The sequence below is a fragment of the Chlorocebus sabaeus genome, chromosome 20 (assembly GCF_047675955.1).
Source record: "Chlorocebus sabaeus isolate Y175 chromosome 20, mChlSab1.0.hap1, whole genome shotgun sequence".
Lineage (NCBI taxonomy): Eukaryota > Metazoa > Chordata > Mammalia > Primates > Cercopithecidae > Chlorocebus > Chlorocebus sabaeus.
The window spans coordinates 3,489,955-3,508,387 of record NC_132923.1 but is presented as its reverse complement, the minus strand read 5'-3'; the positions used below and the strand labels follow the sequence as shown (position 1 = coordinate 3,508,387).

Sequence of the window (18,433 nt, the reverse complement as noted above, 5' to 3'; positions counted from 1 at the left end):
AAATATATAAGCAATCTTAAAGCTATTCCTGAAAGATTTTTCCAGCACATCAAAAAGAGTATAACATGATTAATAATGGAATATTGTACCTAAATCCAACCTGTTCCTCAGGAAATATTAACGAAAAAAAAAAATGAGAACTATAATTTATGAAAAACATTTAAATGAAAAGTCTGCCAAAATAATGACTCTATGATTTCATACAGCAATATTGTCCTTTTAAAAAAAAACAGGGGGCAGGCAAGTTTAACCAGACAAAATTAATAAGAGTAAACAAATTAGCCCTCAATTAGAGCAGAACTTGAGCAGTTCGGGTGGTAAGAAGTCTTTGTAATCAACAGCACTATATGAGGAAGTAATATCAGGATGCAATCAACAAATAGACTTGTTATCCCAAAGATAGGTGAAGTTGTCCTGGAGTTAAGTCCCTGAAGCTACCCTGCCTCTACAGTGCAGTGAATGAACAAAATTCTTCACCTCAGGCAAATCTGCTTTCAAAGTAGGCCCAGCACTTTGGGAGGCCGAGACGGGTGGATCACGAGGTCAGGAGATCGAGACCATCCTGGCTAACACGGTGAAACCCCGTCTCTACTGAAAAATACAAAAAACTAGCCAGGCGAGGTGGCAGGCGCCTGTAGTCCCAGCTACTCGGGAGGCTGAGGCAGGAGAATGGCATAAACCCAGGAGGCGGAGCTTGCAGTGAGCTGAGATCCGGCCACTGCACTCCAGCCTGGGTGACAGAGCGAGACTCTGTCTAAAAAAAAAAAAAAAAAAAAAAAAAAAAACCACTTATAAAGTGAAGGAAATAATATTTCCAATGTAGAGTAGTTGTAAGGATTAAATAGAAAAATACATATAAAATACCTAGCACAGTGCCTAATTTGTTCAAGTCGTTAAGAAATGGAAATTCAAAAGGAAATCCAACAGAAGGAAACCAAAGACTTACATTGTGAGACCAGCCTGAAAATCAGCAAGTAGATTAGAAACATATATGAAGGAATAGTTGACAAAGTGTCTCAGCCAGGCTTCTGTGGGTCATGTACATTTCGAGGACCTCTATAGTGGATGAAATCCTTTCTGAAATTCCCTTCTGTAAGAAATAATCACCTAAGAGAATTTTCTCATTCTCTGTCCTGGAAGATCTCCAGCTTTCCTTCTTTTTCTTGCACTTTATGTTTCAGGTTAATTAACACTTTCCCCAATGTACATACTGATCATTTCTTGCTATCACAAACTATCCTAGAGGCCAGCACAGTTCAAATGGGTACTGGACTGAAGTAGGCACACCATTGGCAAGTGGTTGCCCTTCCCGCTGACTGGAAAGTTTTCTGGCACTTTGTTCCAGAAGTGCCCTGAGTGCAGTGCCCAGCCGGGTCCTCCGCTCAGTCTTTTGAGATCATCCCATCTGAGTAACTAAACATTGCCTTTGGGTGGGTGGGCACACCCAGGACCCAGAAGTAAGATCATCATTTCCTCACAAAAGGGAATGCTTTTTCCTTCCATTCTATTCTTTGTGTTATGCCAGAGACTCATGACTGACCCTAAAATTCATATTTTAACAGCAATCTCTAAGATATAAAGATTCTTCAGCAGGACCTTAAGGAAGTGGGAGTGAGAACAAAGTATTTAGACATAGGAGAGAGGAAGAGTGTTCCAAAAACTAAGACACTTCACAGTGTGTTGGAAAGTCCCATGAAAGCACATGTGAGAGAACCTTGAAGACAAATCAATTCAGAAATTCCACCCCCTCCCTGGAGTTGGTTTACAGACCTTGCAAACGTAGGCCCAGTTCCCCAAGTTTTCCTGATTCTGGAATTGGTGTTCCATGGATCCTCACGACGAACTTCCTAGTAGACTCCTCAATAAAATATGCCATGGTGAACAGAACGAACTCAAGTAAAAGGGATCAACATGTAGCAAACTCCTACTATGTGCCAGGCATTGCACAGCACTTTTTACATGTTATCTCAGTCAATCCTGATAGTAACCCCATCAAATAGACAGTGTAATCCCCATTTCACAGGTAAGAATGAAAAGACTCTGAGAAGTTAGGTAACTTACTTAAAATTAACTTGTAGAACAATAATTTGCACCAGATCTTCCTGTTTCGTAGCCCATTCTCATTTCATTCTGCCACACATTCATCAAGGACATCATCCATTGTTCAGCATCTTTACATGTAGCTATGAAACCCTGTAATACATTCTGTTTATTCTGGCATAGGCTCTTCATCTTTTACACAAAGTTGCCAAAAGTGTCAATGACTTCTAGAAATCCAGATAACCCAAATGTACAGTATCCCCCACTCTACTATTTTCTACATGTAACTGGGTGCTTGACAATGAACACCTCTATCAGTTGTCTGTCATTGCATAATAAACCAATACAAAGCTAGTTGCTTACAACAACAATTTATTATATATCATGATTCTGTCAGTCATTTGGGCCGTTCTTCCATTGGTCTTACATAAGCCTACTCACAAAGCTGCATTTAGCTGGTAGGTCACCTGGGGATAGGTAGAGCTTGAGGCAACAGGGTCTCTCTCTACACATGGTCTTTCATAACAAGTTTTTTTACAACATGGTGATCTCAGGGCAGCTTCCAAGATAACAAGCCTCAAAGTGCACGCATTTTACAAGCTTATGTCCCAAGCCTTTGGCCAAACCCCAAATCATTATGGGAGGGAGCTAGGGGCATGAATACCATGAGGCACAATTCACTGAGGATCATTATTGTAACAATGTACCACAGCTGGCCCTCTGATCCCAATGACTGACATCCCTCCCATCTGCAAAATGCATCACTCATCCCAAAACCACCAAAGATCTCATCCAATCATGGCATCGAACTACAAGTCTAGACTCCTTATCTGTCTCAGGTCCAGGTGCGGCTGAGGCTACTTGGGTGTATTTCCTCATGCAGCTCCACAGGTGTGGCTTCTCATCATTCAGGAACCCATGAATTAAAAAAAAAAAAAAAAAATTATTGCCTCCACGCATACTCATCACACAATTGTGAGACTGGTACACTTAATAGATCCTCCCATTTAAAAGGGGGAGGAACAGAAAGCCACAAAGCCATCTGGTCCATAGCAATTCTGAGATCCAGTCATGAGTATATTGCTGGACCTTCTACTCTAGGTATAGAAAATGGTACTTGAATACAGCCTGGTTTACCTGCTTCTACTCTCTGGAAGTGGTTGCCTCTGCTTTCTCCAAGACGACCTATGTTTTCAATAAAAATAGCCTGTGTGTGCAGCTGAGTAATTTTCTCAGCTTACCTCCTGTTTCTATTTATTTTGAACTTCCTATACATCAGTTAGTCTAAACTAATCCAATACCTTTCTCTGTGGGCTTTCTATATGCCAAGTGATAGTCCACTTGATTAGACAAAAGCTGTACCCACAACTATTTTTGAGATAGGACTCTACTTTGGTTCAGTATGTCAAGGTGCTATGGAAAAAATGCCCTTAAAATTCTTAAAAGCCATTGTGCCTAGCTGAGAGAATCTAATAGTCACTATTTTAAATCATTCTGTGGTCTTAAGAAAGTCTTGTAGCCACACCCTTGATTTGATTTGTACCCTGAGACCATTTCTAACTTTGAGAATCTTTTGTCAGTAGGAGAGACTGGAAATGTGAGACAGTTTTATTTCCCATCTAGCATATCCTGGGCACTCCGTATTTGCCTTAAAGTCTGATTGCCAACGGAGCAATTCTTTTTTTTTTTTTTTTTTTTTTTGGTTCATCTCTCTCTTCCTATATCCTATTATGTATCACTTTTAAAAAGCTAATTGGCCCCTTCAGCATTCTAAATGGAAACTTCCTTAAGCCAAGTCTACAAGTTTATTAAGTACATTTTTTATCTTCCAAGTTTCTGGAGATGACAGTGTTGCCAGTTATTCTACTACTATATAACATGATTTGCCCTTTATCAGCCTCCAGTAGTGGTTTCCTCTCAGGTCCTCAGGCTCCACTAATAATCTACTTGCTGTACCTATTGCCTCTGCTAACCACTCAACCCCAAAGCCAATGCCGCATAGTTTAGCTTTTTGTTACAGCAACATACCATTTCTGGGTATAAATTTTTATATCGGGCCAGGTGTGGTGGCTCAAGACCGTAATCCCAGAACTTTGGGAGGCCAAGGCAGGCGGATCACCTAAGATCAGGAGTTCGAGACCAGCCTGGCCAACATAGCAAAACCCCGTCTCTAACAAAAATACAAAAATTAGCCAGTCATGGTGGCAGACGCCTGTAATCCCATCTACTTGGGAGGCTGAGGCAGGATAATCACATGAACCTTGAGGGTGGAGGTTGCAGTGATCTGAGATCATGCCACTGTATTCCAGCCTGGGCCACAGAGCAAGACTCCATCTCAAAAAATAAAAATAAAAATAAAATATATAGAGAGAGAGATATATATATATAGATATATATATAGATATATGTATCAGTTTTCCATTCCTAGGAAGTAAATGACCCCAAAATTTAGTGGCTTAACAGCAATTTCTATTTCTCATGCTTCTGTGAATTAGCTGGGTCACACTTCTGCTGGTCATACCTAGGATCATTCATGCAGCTGCATCCAGCTTGGGGACTGGCCTCAACTGGTCTCTCCTACTATATGGTATATAATCCAGGGCTTCTTTATAGCATAAAGGTCTTAGGGTTCCAAGATGACAAGATCCAACATGCAAGTGCTTATCAAACCTCTGCTTCTATCAGATTTGTTTTGTTTTATTTTATTTATTTTATTTTGTTTTATTTTATTTTATTTTATTTTATTTTTTGAGACAGAGTTTCACTCTTGCTACCCAGGCTGGAGTGCAGTGGTACCATCTTGGCTCACTGCAACCTCCACCTCCCGGGTTCAAGCAATTCTCCTGCCTCAGCCTCCCAAGTAGCTGGGATTACAGGCATGTGCCACCACGCCCGGCTAATTTTGTATTTTTAGTAGAGACGGGGTTTCACCATGTTGTTCAGGCTGGTCTCAAACTCCTGATCTCAAGTGACCCACCTGCCTTGGCCTCCCAAAGTGCTGAGATTACAGGCGTGAGCCACCGCACCCAGCCCACATTTGTTTATATCACATTAGCCAAGGCAAGTGCAATGCTGAGTCCAGTACAAATGTAGGAGAGGCATATATAAGGGTGTGGATACTAGGAGGTGTAATCCATTCAGGTCATTGCTATAACAATCTGCTCCAAAACCAAAATGTAAGTTTCATGCTTTTATCTGGATCTTTATTCAAGTATATATATAGCCCAATATCTTGTTCACTTGGACTTATTTGGCATGTTTGTTTAATTGAATTAAAGAGGTAGAAAGTTTTAGAAACACAAGGACCAGAAAGGCTGAAACTATTATAGTTCTGGAAATCCAAAAGACTATAGAGCAAAGCTAACCATTAGAAAACATGTTTTTCACCATTTTTCCATATTCTTGTGAATCAAATACATTTTCTGACCAAAGGGATTTAGGGTATCATAATTTTCAAATAAATGACTGACTCATCAACCTTGTCTCTGTCATGGTCATAGCTATTCTAGAAATAAATTCTATATGAATTTGCAAATTTTCTCATTCTAAATAACTGTTTGAACATCTGAATAATCACACAATGTAGATTCCTCTGTATTTGTACAAGAGAAAAAGAATTAAATAGAATTACTGGCATTTCAAACCCAGTATTTGAATTTTGCTAAGATTAGACGCTAGACTTGATTTGTCTTTCCCATCTGAGGATATAGGTATATTTAGTTTTTCACTAAAATAAAGAGAATCATGGCTGTGTTTTAATGGCCTCAAAGGTTCTTTTCCTAACAGTCATTTTCTCCAGAAGAGGTTGAGGTTTTTCATCAATAGTAGTGGATAATGATGAGCACATTTTGAAACTGACTCATGATTAATGATATCTTCCTTTCAAGGATTGATAGACCATAAAACTCGCGCTAAAAGACACATTCTTCCCTTGCTACCAATTGTGAGTCTAAGAATCCAGGTATGTTTGCACTATTTTTTTCCCATGAAGCAGAATATCCCATCAAAGTGTAACAAGGGGATTCACTGAGAACTCAATTTGCATGTGCTGCTTTTTTTTATTTTGTTCTGTTCTATTTTGTCTATTTGCTTGCTTGTAATACAATAACTCCTCTGCCTAAGTTTCCAGTTCTAGCAAATGATGTTCCTACCCCAACGTAGGGAACAACAGGAGGGGTTCCTGAACCTATTTTTGGGGACCAGATGGGGCCAGTAATGCATACTCTATTTGAAACTCCTGCTACCAATTGGTCCTGATAAGTATATGCAGCCTATTGTGATGCTGATGATAACAATAGCCAGTGTTTATTGATTCCTCACTGTGCCAAGCATTGTTCAAAGCACTTTACAGGATTAACTCATTTAATCCTCACAACTCTCTGAGGTAGGCATTATGATTTATCTCTACTTTATAGAGAAGGGCACTGAGGTATAAAGCAATTTATTCGGGGTTAAATAGTTTTAAGTGGCAGAGCCAGGATTTGAACCCACCACCAACTCTATTGCTTCAAAGACACTGGTCTCAAGCAGAATTCAGAATTTTTTCCTACATCTGTGGCCTTGGGACTGTATCCTTAGCAGGATGTCACTGATACTCATAGGCTTTGATGTTAATTGACCTCTCTGACTTTCTGATGCTTTGCACAAATTGTTAATAAAAAGGCAATTACAGTCACCTAAGGCCAATGACATCTTGTCCTAGATTGTCTCCTTGATTGTTTGGGAGACTATATTCTCCTAGAATCCAAATGGGATTGCTACCCAGGTCACTATCTGTGCTGATGTGTCATGGCCTCCAACCCCACGAAGCTGGAACTCTCATGCGCCATGCGCCCTCCCTAGTCACCACCACCATGTCCCACCCTTACACACAGTCAATCCAAATGTGTTTCCTGAGGCTGTACTGTATGTCAGGCTCATAGTATACACAGAAGATAGGCCCACATACTGGGGACTTTCATTCCCAACAGCCCAGACTTCCAATTTGAGAAACATGATTACTTTGGGGAAATACCAACCTGGCAGTAATTGGTGGGGAGAAATGTTTTAGGAAAGATTCAGACTAAACCACCTCTGTGGTCCCTTCCAACCCCACCCCCATCCTCTTAATTTCTCTCTAAGGCAAGCATTTATTAGTTTGATTTCAACACACACACTTGTACCTGTAATTACTATATAATGTCTGTTTACTTTTTTAAATGAAAATGAATTTAAATTAATCTTGTTTTGTGAATTTCAAGGCACCCCCTGAGATAAATGAAGACACTCCAGGGTGTCATCAAGCCAGTGCTGGGAATCCTACTCTACAAAGTAGAGAAGAGAGCTCATTAAACCTTGAAGGAGCCAGAGGGGAGAAATGTATATAGATATAGAGAGAGCACACTAAAAAGAGAGTTTTATATGTGCATTATACATGCACGCAAATATATGTGAAAGGTGGTGCACCAAAATGTGGTTATCTTTAGGCAACTTGTTTCTCGTAAACTTAATATCAATGCCACTCATGACTAAGCTCTCTGCACCAGAGAGGAGATCCTGGGAGCAACATTCCCAAAATCCTTCCCATGGATCTTGAGTGCCAATGAGAGGCACCTATGTAAGATTTGGAAAGAAAAGAGAGACCATCATTTGCCAGAGACAGGTAAGTGCATAGGCAGATAAAGGGCTGAAAACAGCATTCAGGTGAATTTCTTGAGACCCCTCCACATGAGTGCCAGAGACTGAGATAATTGGTGGGAATTTCCCATAAGTTCCTGAGACTTACAGTGGAATTGCTTCCAGGAAGGATCTTTTTTTTTTTTTTTTTTTTTTTTTGAGACGGAGTCTGGCTCTGTCGCCCAGGCTGGAGTACAGTGGCCGGATCTCAGCTCACTGCAAGCTCCGCCTCCCAGGTTCACGCCATTCTCCTGCCTCAGCCTCCCGAGTAGCTGGGACTACAGGCGCCCGCCACCTCGCCCGGCTAGTTTTTTTGTATTTTTTTTTAGTAGAGACGGGGTTTCACCGTGTTAGCCAGGATGGTCTCGATCTCCTGACCTCGTGATCCACCCGTCTCGGCCTCCCAAAGTGCTGGGATTACAGGCTTGAGCCACCGCGCCCGACCCTCCAGGAAAGATCTTAAAGAGAATCTCATTTAGATGTTACCAGCTCAGATCAGCCCACCTGCCAGGTATGTAAACCCTGAATTCCTTATATTGCTTCCTTTCCTACTAGGAGAGCACAGAATGGTTTCTCTTTTCCTAATTGAACACCAACTAATATAAATAGGTAATAGGTGATCATTTTTAAAATTTTGCATGTGTATATATTTTAATGCTTTTACAATAAACATATTATTTTATAACATAGCAATAAGAGCTTTAATATGTGTTTAATATATAATGTCATAAATATTCTAATACACACACTGCAGAAGCTCAGAACAGGGACACAAAACACGAATTGGAGCAGGGAAAGCTTCCTAGAGAAAGTGGTCTGTTTCCAAAGTGAAACTTAAGGAAGCTGAGGTGTTGCTGCAGGCCAAAGCAGGGCAGGAAAAAAGCACAGCATGGGCACAGGCACATAGGAGAGCTCTGCTTCTCTGACTGACTGCACATTGTTCAGTGTGACAGGAAAAGCACTGCTGCAGAGGAATGAGGTAAGGTGAGGCTGACGGAAAAAGCAAGAGGCCTCATCTTGGAGGGCTTGATATGCCAGTCTGTAAATCTTGGGGGTTTGTTCTTGAAGACAATAAGGAGTTATTGAAGAACTGGAAAAGTAACTTCTGTGCTCTATAAAAGTCTGCGGATGCACAGAGGGGAAATGTGTAGAGGCCGAAATAGAGTAGGCCAGTCCAGGGATCCACAGAGATGAAGGTCCTAAGGAGGTTTTGGGGGGATGGGATTTGGGTGGGAAGAAGGCCTGTTACAGAGGGGAAAGGAGGGGCTTATGTGAAAAAAGGTTGTCCATGGTGCCTTCTTTCCCCTAAACTACAGGGAGGCTAGAGACATTTAAATTGGAGGATAATGACTGGGGCACTTTTTGCCTTGCCTGGAAAGGAAACTGATGTAAAGGTAGGTAGAGTAGGAAGCAATGTTTCAAGCATTCCTCTAGAAAGGAAATCTGGAAACCAAGCGCTTCCTTGGAACAAAAAACAGGAAAGGTACATGTACATTAAGCATGTTTTTCTTGGACATCTTTCTAACCTGTAGATAAAGCCAATGTTTTGTTCTAATCCAGGATTCTTAGGTGTTTCTAATTGACCTCAAGTTTTCACCCAGGCCAGTTAGGCCCCTTTGAGGCCTCTCTCTCTGTTGACCAGATCCTCCGCCCATAGCCCTGCTCAGCTAAAACTTCTCAGCTCCAGAGAAGAGACACCTGGAGATCTCCAACTCACCACCTCTGTGACCAGACCACTTTCTGGGTGCTACCGACGACCAAAGGAAAAACAGAGCTGCAGGACAGACAAGCCTTACACCAGGGCTTCTTAGTCATAGGTGTGCTTATGAGCCACCTGAGGATCTCATAGGTTGGACGGCCTGAGATTCTGCATTTATCACAGGCTCCCAGGTGACATCAACTGTGGATCACACCTTGAGAAGCACTGGTCTAAAGGTGGTGGAGGGAGCAGCCAGGAGTTTCGAAGGTGCCAAAAGGAAACCAGATGCTGACAGTTTGTGAGCTCCACTGGTTCATCATATTTGTTGCATCTGCACTGGAAAATGAACCTATGCGGCCTATAGTTTCAGAGACTGCAAAACTTAAAACAAAGGGGAAAGAAAAAAGCAATACAGCAGTTTAGAAACTTCAAAGGTTTAGTGCTGTGGTGAGCATATTGAAGATAAGAAAACAAAGTAAATAAAGGCAACTGTATTGGTTTTCTATTGCTGCATAACAAATTGCCACAAACTTAATGGCTAAAGAAACACCATTTATGATGTCAGTTCTGTAGGTTAGAAGTTGGCCACAGGTTAGCTGAACCTCTGCTCAGGGTCTCCTCAGGCTGATATCAAAGTGCTGGCCAGGCTATGGCTCAGCTGAGGCTCAAGGCAGCATGAACAGAAGTGAGAGAGTCCACCAAAATGGTTTTGATCACAGAAGTGCCTCTCCCCTAACTGAGTGCTCCCTCTTGATTCCACTCTCACCTGCCTTTGTTGAATGGCTTTTCAAAAACCAAAGCCTAGTCCCCACCTCCTTCCCCATCTGCAGCTCCCATGATGATAGCATCTGATGCAAGGCAGCATTCCCAACACCCCAACTTAAACTTTCAATGCGCTCCTGGGATGATCTAAGAAAAAAAAAAAAATTTTAAGTGCCATAAAGGCAATTGGCTTGTCAAAAGTACAAGAAATCAACTAGTAAATTGGGAGATTTCAGTTATGGTATGTTCTGCAACAGTATACGAATCACAAATTTTTCAACAAAAAAAAGAGAAACAAGGAAAAGCTATCAGTGCCATCTTGTGGAAAGACCTATATTAAAATGTCCAAGGTAATCTGGCCACACCCCAGACCATTTCAGAGCCTCTACTCTGAAGGCTGACACACATCCAACTGACATGAGGGTAGCTTCACTGTTTGTTTGCAGGTAATGGTTCTGGTAGAGGCTCCATTCTAATTGCTTGCTTCTTGTGCCGTGACCAATTGTTAAATAATTTGTATATCATCTCTAACCATACAAATACCACAGCAACCTATACCTCCAATACCATACACATACAAAACTCATGCCCAGACTACTCTGGTTGGTTCCCCCACAAAGCATGGTTCTCCAAATATGGAAAATTTGTATTAACCTATCACAACATCCCTGCATACACACTTAGACCACAACTGCTTACAGCATAATTCTTCCTTTTTGAATTAACCTTATTTTAATTGTATTTTACTTCTTGAGTTTATTGTAAGTTATTTTTCTTCTTTCCTTCAAATTGAATATTTTTATCTATATTAGCTGCATATTGCCGCATAATAAATTACCCCAAATTTGATGGCTTACAAGAATAAATATTTATTATCTCACAGTTTCTATAGGTAAGGAATTCAGGAGAGGCTTAGCTGGGTTGTTCTGGCTCAGGGAATCCATGAGGCTATAATCAAGATGATGGGTAAGTCATCTAAACTCTTCATGGGCTGGAGAATTCACTGCAACAATAGTGAGCCACTGACTTGATGGTTGGTAGGAGGCTTCAGTTCTTCACCACATGGATCTCTCCACACAGCTGCTTGAGTGTTCTCATAACATAGCAGCTGGCTTCTTCCCAAAGCTTCCCAAAGCTTCCCATGGCAGGTCTTCTTTCCAAAAGAGAACAAGGCAAAAATTAAGTATTTTTGATGCGGCCTAGGAAGTCACACACCACCATTTCCACAATATCTTACTGGTTACAAAAATCAGCCCTATCAATGTGGAAAAGGACTACGCAGGCATGAAAAGGCTCATTGGGTGCCATCTTGGAAACTAGTTGCCATGTGATTTCTTCTTAGGTTCAATCTCCAGATCATTGAATCTTAGGTGTGAAGTGTGTTTAGACATCAAAAACTCAGAACACTGAGGGCACTGAGAATTCTGACTGTAGTCCAAGGGCCACAGGAACCTGGACCCAAGCAATCCTTTGCATTGGTGGAACACAGGGACCTACCTGGAGGAATAAAGTCTCTGATTCCAATTGCACCCCTAATTGCCACTAGCATCAAGCCAATCAGGGAACTGGGGCTTCAACATGAACAAGAACTAAGTCAAAACATTCTTATCAGCTGGAAAAAGGGAAGCTGGGATACCCTAAAAATGATCTGTTGAGCCTTATTTTTTAAGTTCAGGGGTACATGTGAAGAATGTGCAGGTTTGTTACATATGTAAAAGTGTGCCATGGTGGTTTGCTGCACAGATCATCCCATCACCTAGGTTTTAGGCCCAGCACCCATTAGCTATTCTTCATGATGTTCTCCCTCCCCCAGTCCCCACCCCAGACAGGCCCCAGTGTTTGTTGTTCCCCATCCCCATGTGTCCATGTGTTCTCATCATTCAGCTCCCACTTGTAAGTAAGAACATGCAGTGTTTGGTTTTCTCTTCCTGTGTGAGGATAATGGCTTCCAGTTCCATCCATGTCCCTGCAAAAGAATGATCTCATTGCTTTTTATGGCTGTATTATATTCCACGGTGTATATGTACCACATTTTCTTTATCACTGATGGGCATTTAGGTTGATTCCATGTCTTTGCTATTGTGAATATGCTGCAATAAACATACAGTGCATGTATCTTTATAATAGATGATTTATATTCCTTTGGGTATATACCCAGTAATGGGATTGCTGGGTCTGCTGAACGTTTCATTGGACAGTAGACAAAATGGAAAGAAAAATCCCTCTCTTCATAAGACATTTCTGGTAGTTCCAACTCAAGCTTATCTTCCCCCCACTGACTTCTTTTGCACTTGTTTTTACTGCACAATTGGCTTTTTAATATGTATTATCTGATTGTCTTTGATGAGCAATTTAATACTTTATTATATGTCCTAAGAATAATTACATCAGAGTCTAAATCCCCCCCAAGGATGTTGTAAATTCCTTGAAGTCAGGGAAATTTCTTAAGCTTATTACTCAGCCCACTATCAGTGTCAATAGATTGTTCTCCAGGAACATAGCCCCTCCAACACACTCACATACACATGCCATCACACACATGCACACCACAGGAGCAATGCTCTATAAAGAACAAGCTTTATTTATCCCATTTCACAAAAATACTAATTAGACATAGCCAAGATCATACTGACACAGCCATTCTTTATTTAAAAGCATAGTCAAGTAAAAAATACACTTCAAAGAGATACTATCCAATACTCAACAGGGTCCTCAAACTTGTGCATTTAAAAAGAATTACAAACGCACATTGCCACGTGGTCTGACAGACTCACATTCACTCCTAGAAATGTACCTTCCCAGTCTTGCCAATGCATTCTACTTATTAATTTCCCATTCATTTGTTTATTTAACATTCTGAGCCCTGTGGTTCGGGCTCCATATTAGATGTGTGGAATTCAAAGATGGAACAATGCATTCTTGCCTCCTGTGCAAACAAATATCCTCAATCCAACGAAATTACTATACTGGTAAGACATATTTATACAAGGTGAGATGGGAGTACAAAAAAACAAAAACAAACAAACAAACAAAAAAAGCCTAAATCTTCCTGAGGGTCAGGTAACTCTGTACAGAGGAGAAAATGAAAGCAGGTCAGTATCATGTATGTGGGCAGACAAGGAGGTGGTTAGTTGCAGAAGTCCCGTTAATTGCAGAAGTCCAAACCAGGAAACCATCAGAGAGGGTTTTTCCTTACAGTTTGAGGCCCCCTGGGCCCAAGACAAAACATCAAATGGCACCCGTGACAATGGGACACAGCTTAAGGCAGGGACCCTGGGCCCTTTCCATCTGGGTCTGCTGGAAGGGAAGGGCAGAGCTTCCTAAAAAGGGAGCCAACTGGCCTGTCCACAGGGAGGCCCCAGTGGTTTGATGGGTGCACTGCTAGCCCTGCAGAAACCCACAAGAGGGAGAGAATCACTATTAGGGGACTCAGGGAAGAGGAAGATCTAGGTCTCCCAAAAAAATTTTCTCCTTCTGGAGAAGATGGGCTTTGAGCTGAATATCAAGAAGGCAAAGACGGGGCACATAGGAGGGCAGGGAGTGAAGTGGAAAGCTCCCTGATGAGTAGGGGAAGCAAAGAAAGAACAAGGCAAAGGGACTAAGAAGAGGTTAACTTATAAGAACAAGTGCGACCAGAAATCCTGAAGAGCAGTTGGATAGGGAAGAGAAGTGGGAGGTCAGGGGGTGGGGGGAAGAGGTGACTGGTGACTGAGAGGCCATGGCTAGGAAACAGAGAAAGGAATAAACTGGGGAGGGCCGGTAAGATTGATAGGAATTTATGTAGGAAATGAGAGTGCAAACAGGAAGGGCTTAACTAGGGCTGTGATTGTCTGGAAGGAACAAAAGGGGAGATCTGGCAGCTCCTGGAACCTGGGGAAAGTAGTTGTCTGGGTAAACGGTAAGTGTATTTCCCACAGGGTCAGAGCAGGCTTTGATCTTTAGGAGAAGACAAATTCCTTTCCATCTTGCTGAAGCCAAAGGCTTAAATGGTCAAACGTGTGTCATAGGTAGGTGCAAAGGGAAGGAAATATAATACACCCTCATGGCCAAGTGCCCTGGGCTTGGATCACTGTGTCCTTGGCCAAGTTAACCAACTTCTTTAAGCTTCCAATGATTCATGTACAAAAAAGATACAAAAATGCGCTTTCCTTCCAGAAAGCGCTTGGCACAGGGCCTGGTACATAAACAAATTCAGTAAGGGTTAACTATTTTCATAATTACAGTTAGTCTGCATCGCTACAAGCACATTACTCAAATGAGGATATGGACTGGTCAGATGACAGCGGAAACGGTGTTCAGATCTAGGACCCCCCACCTTGTAAGAACACCACTAATCAACTCTAGCCTGCTCAGGGGGCAGTGACCCAGAGAACTAGAAAACCTTCAAAAATGAAGAAATATGAAATACTAATAAAAATTAAGAAAACTCACAAGCGTTTAACCCAGATAATATTTGGGGACATGAGGGGGTTATGTGAAGAGAAAACAATGTTCCATTTAACTTTAGGAAATGGCGGTGTTATTAAAGATTTTGGCGGCATTAGTCATCATCCTTTGGTCAAGTTTATTAACCTCTCCAGTGCCTCTGTTTTCTCATCCATAAAATGGGATTCATTAGATCACCTACCTTATAAGATAACTGTGGCGATTAAATGAGTATGTGTTAAGTGCTTAGAAGACTATCTGGCGCATAATAAATGCTCAATAAGGCCTGAGGAGCAACTGGATTGACAGAAGTGGGGGTTGACTGTTGGTGCTAGTTATTATTACTATAATTATTACCCTAGGTAAGTTTTTAATAGTTCCAGCAATGAAAAAATGAGAATAGCCTCCTGCGCAGCAGTAATTCCCTCTCACTGGAACAGTTCAAAAAGTCGCTGATAACTACCAGTCAGTCATTAGAGAGCAGACTCCTCGTCCTGGGAGAAAGCCGATTTGTCATCTCTTAAACCCCAGGGCATCCAGCGTGAAGGAGGTGGAACTAGGCCGGCCCGCGGGGAGCCAGGGGCAGGCACTAGTGACGCAATGACCGCAACACGCCGCCAGGGCGCAGCAGAGACCGACCCCGGGTTGCCCCATCCGCAGCAAACAATTCCTAACTCGCTCCAGGTCTTCCTTCTTAGCTGAGTGGGTTGAACCACGCGGAAGTAACCCCGCCCATTATGATGATCCAGCCAATCACCGCGTGACCTGCTCGGGCGGGGAGGTATCGCGGCGCTTCCCTCGGTCGCTCAGAGCCTGGGTTCCGCGTTCCAGCCCCGCCCCAGGGTCTGGGCCAATCCCCGCGGCAGGGCAGAGCGTCCCGAGGGCGGCGCCCCGCAAACCACGTGGCCCGGGAGGCGCCGAGGCCAGGTAGGGGGTGGGTTACCCAGCTCGGAGCGGGCGAGGAGACGGGTAGGAGGAGCGGGGCTGGCCAGCCTCGCCCCCCATGACCCGCTGTTCTGTGCCCTCTCCCAGCGATGGGCGTGCAGCCCCCCAACTTCTCCTGGGTGCTCCCGGGCCGGCTGGCGGGGCTGGCGCTGCCGCGTCTCCCGGCCCACTACCAGTTCCTGTTGGACCTGGGCGTGCGGCACCTGGTGTCCCTGACGGAGCGCGGGCCCCCTCACAGCGACAGCTGCCCCGGCCTCACCCTGCACCGTCTGCGCATCCCCGACTTCTGCCCGCCGGCCCCCGACCAGATCGACCGCTTCGTGCAGATCGTGGACGAGGCCAACGCACGGGGAGAGGTCAGCGGGCGGGGTCAGCGCAGGGAGGGAGGGGCCTGGAAGGTCATCCGGGGACGCGGGCGGAGCTGGGGAGACCCGGCCTGGAATAACTTAACTGGGCTCGGGGAGGTACTGGGGGCAGACAGTAGGGCCGGGAGACTGGGAAGCCAGTGCGGGGGAGGGGGGCGCCAAACGGAAGGAACTAAAGAGAGGGCGAAGCAGTGCGAACTGGGCTTGAGGAGAGGCGGTGAAAACCAGCAAATACTGTGAGTTGAGAAAGAGAAGGTTGTGGACAGACACCTGAGAGAGGTGGGGGTTGAAGTCAGGTGGCGGCTGTTTACCATTTTTTTTTTAGAGTAAAGCTGCCCAAATATAACGAAACGTAAGTGGCTCCATGTAATGTTAATTTTTCTAGCAACCGCATTCTTAAAAAGCAAAGAAGCAGATAAAATTAATTTTGGTGATCTTAATGAGATATTTTCATTCTTTTTTCCACTACCTCTTCATACCCTGTTGCGTTTTTCACACTACATCTCAATTTGGACTAGCCACATTTCAAGTACACAGTAGCTACAGTAGCGGTGGCGAGTGGTTTCTGTATTGAACACCACAGGTGGAGGGCTGTGCGGAGGCGGGCAGCTCTTGAACCAGCCACTGCAGAGGCCTCCTAGCCACCCAGTGCAGGGACAGCCCTCCCTGACTTTGCTGCAGAGCCCTGGACCTGGCACAGAAGAAGGAGCTGTGGGGAGAACCAAGTGAGGGACAGGAGACAGTTGGGGCTGGGGGAGTTGGGCGCACCCATCGAGCTCCCTCTTCATAGGCTGTGGGAGTGCACTGTGCCCTGGGCTTTGGCCGCACTGGCACCATGCTGGCCTGTTACCTGGTAAAGGAGCGGGGCCTGGCTGCAGGAGATGCCATTGCTGAAATCCGACGACTACGACCCGGCTCCATCGAGACCTATGAGCAGGAGAAAGCAGTCTTCCAGTTCTACCAGCGAACGAAATAAGGGGCCTCAGTACCCTTCTACCGGGCCCTCACTCCCCTGCCCCATGTTGTCGATGGGGGCAGAGATGAAGGGAAGTGGACTAAAGTATTAAACCCTCTAGCTCCCATTGGCTCAAGACACTGAAGTAGCCCACCCCTGCAGGCAGGTCTTGATTGAAGGGGAGGCTTGTACTTTTTTGTTGAATAAATGAGTTGTACAAACCAGGGCACGTTGCATGGTACTTTATAAAGCATTCCCACACATCAACTTATTTCAGCCTCACTGTAGCCCTGTGATACAGGAAAGGCAGATGGGCCGTCTCTGTTCTTTGGATGAGGTGGCCAAAGCTCAGAGAGGCCCATCATCACACTTCTAGAAAGTGGAAGGATGGGCCAAAACAGCAACACAAGTCTTCAATCCCTTGAAGATGCTGAAATACTATGTATCTGTTCCCTGACAATATTCGATGTGTTTTCTGGGGGAGCTAGTCAATGAAAAGGATTCAGGTCCGGAGTAGCCTGGCCTCCTGGCATTCCCGGGTCTCTGATGCTCACAGGCCAGGGGGCCCCTCCGTGTAGGCCCACCTGCTGCACACGTGTCACCCTTGTTTCTCTGGGGGGAGAGACAGCCTGGATATCACACTCACAGATAACCACCGTCTCCACCTCCTCAGGGCTGGGCGTCTCTTACCAACCTCAGGTGCTGCTCAGCTCATCTGGGCTCTCTGGCCCATTCTGCTGCCCCACAATCTCAGACCAAAGGACTCAAGAACAGAGCCAATCTAGGCAGTTACACAGAGCAGATATTTAACAATTAAATGAAGAGTTCTAGGGCTCTAAATCTTGCCCATGTTTCTCAGATGTTATCTCCAGTTATCCCCTATTGGACCCCATTCTGCCCTCCTGTTGGGCCCTATTTTGCCAGCACCACTACACTTTTGACTTATGAGAGATGGGAAGAAGGGCATACATCCACCCCATGGACTCTTTGCTGTAGGTCTGCCTGAATCCCTGTGCTCTTTTCTGCAATAGCAGGCCGAATAAGATAGAAATACACCGTAAAATGTGTGAATTCCTGTATGTACCTGTATGAGTCCTGTTCGATCTGGAGGCCACACAGTGGAATGAGACATGATTCCTGCTCTCAGGAGCTCAGGCTGCTGGAGAAGGTGGGCACAGATAGAGTCCACCACAGACAATAGATGCTATTGTAGACATGTATTCCAGTTCCAGTAGAGACACAGAAGAGAGGGGAGTCAAGGGCTCCCCTGTAGATCTCATCTTTTGTGTCATAGACCAGAGACAGGCCTAGCCACCTGGTCCTTTCTGCTGCTTTCCACCTTCCACTACTAACCACCCAGTTCATCCCTGTCCAACTCAACCTTAACCAAGGGATATCAGCTGAAGTCTTGCCAATCTAAGGCCATAAGATACCCTCTCCCCAGTTTTCCTTTATTTGTCAAATCTGAGTGATAGTTCCTTGAAGCTTAGTCCCCACCTAGCTTACTCAGGTGAGGATGTCTCCCAAAGAGAAGAAATGCACACATTCCAGGCATTCCAGCTGCAACAGAGGAATGAGAACGCAAAT

The 18,433-nt window shown here is 44.1% G+C and overlaps 1 protein-coding gene across 1 annotated transcript; it reads left to right on the top strand.

Moving 5' to 3' along the window:
• The first annotated feature begins 15,383 nt into the window (after positions 1-15,383).
• On the top strand, positions 15,384-17,072 carry DUSP23 (dual specificity phosphatase 23). The gene is made up of 3 exons (XM_007976560.3): positions 15,384-15,508; positions 15,614-15,882; positions 16,682-17,072. The coding sequence occupies exons 2-3, from the start codon at positions 15,616-15,618 to the stop codon at positions 16,865-16,867; spliced, it is 453 nt and encodes a 150-aa protein (XP_007974751.1). The 5' UTR covers positions 15,384-15,508; positions 15,614-15,615; the 3' UTR covers positions 16,868-17,072.
• The last annotated feature ends 1,361 nt before the right edge of the window (positions 17,073-18,433 follow it).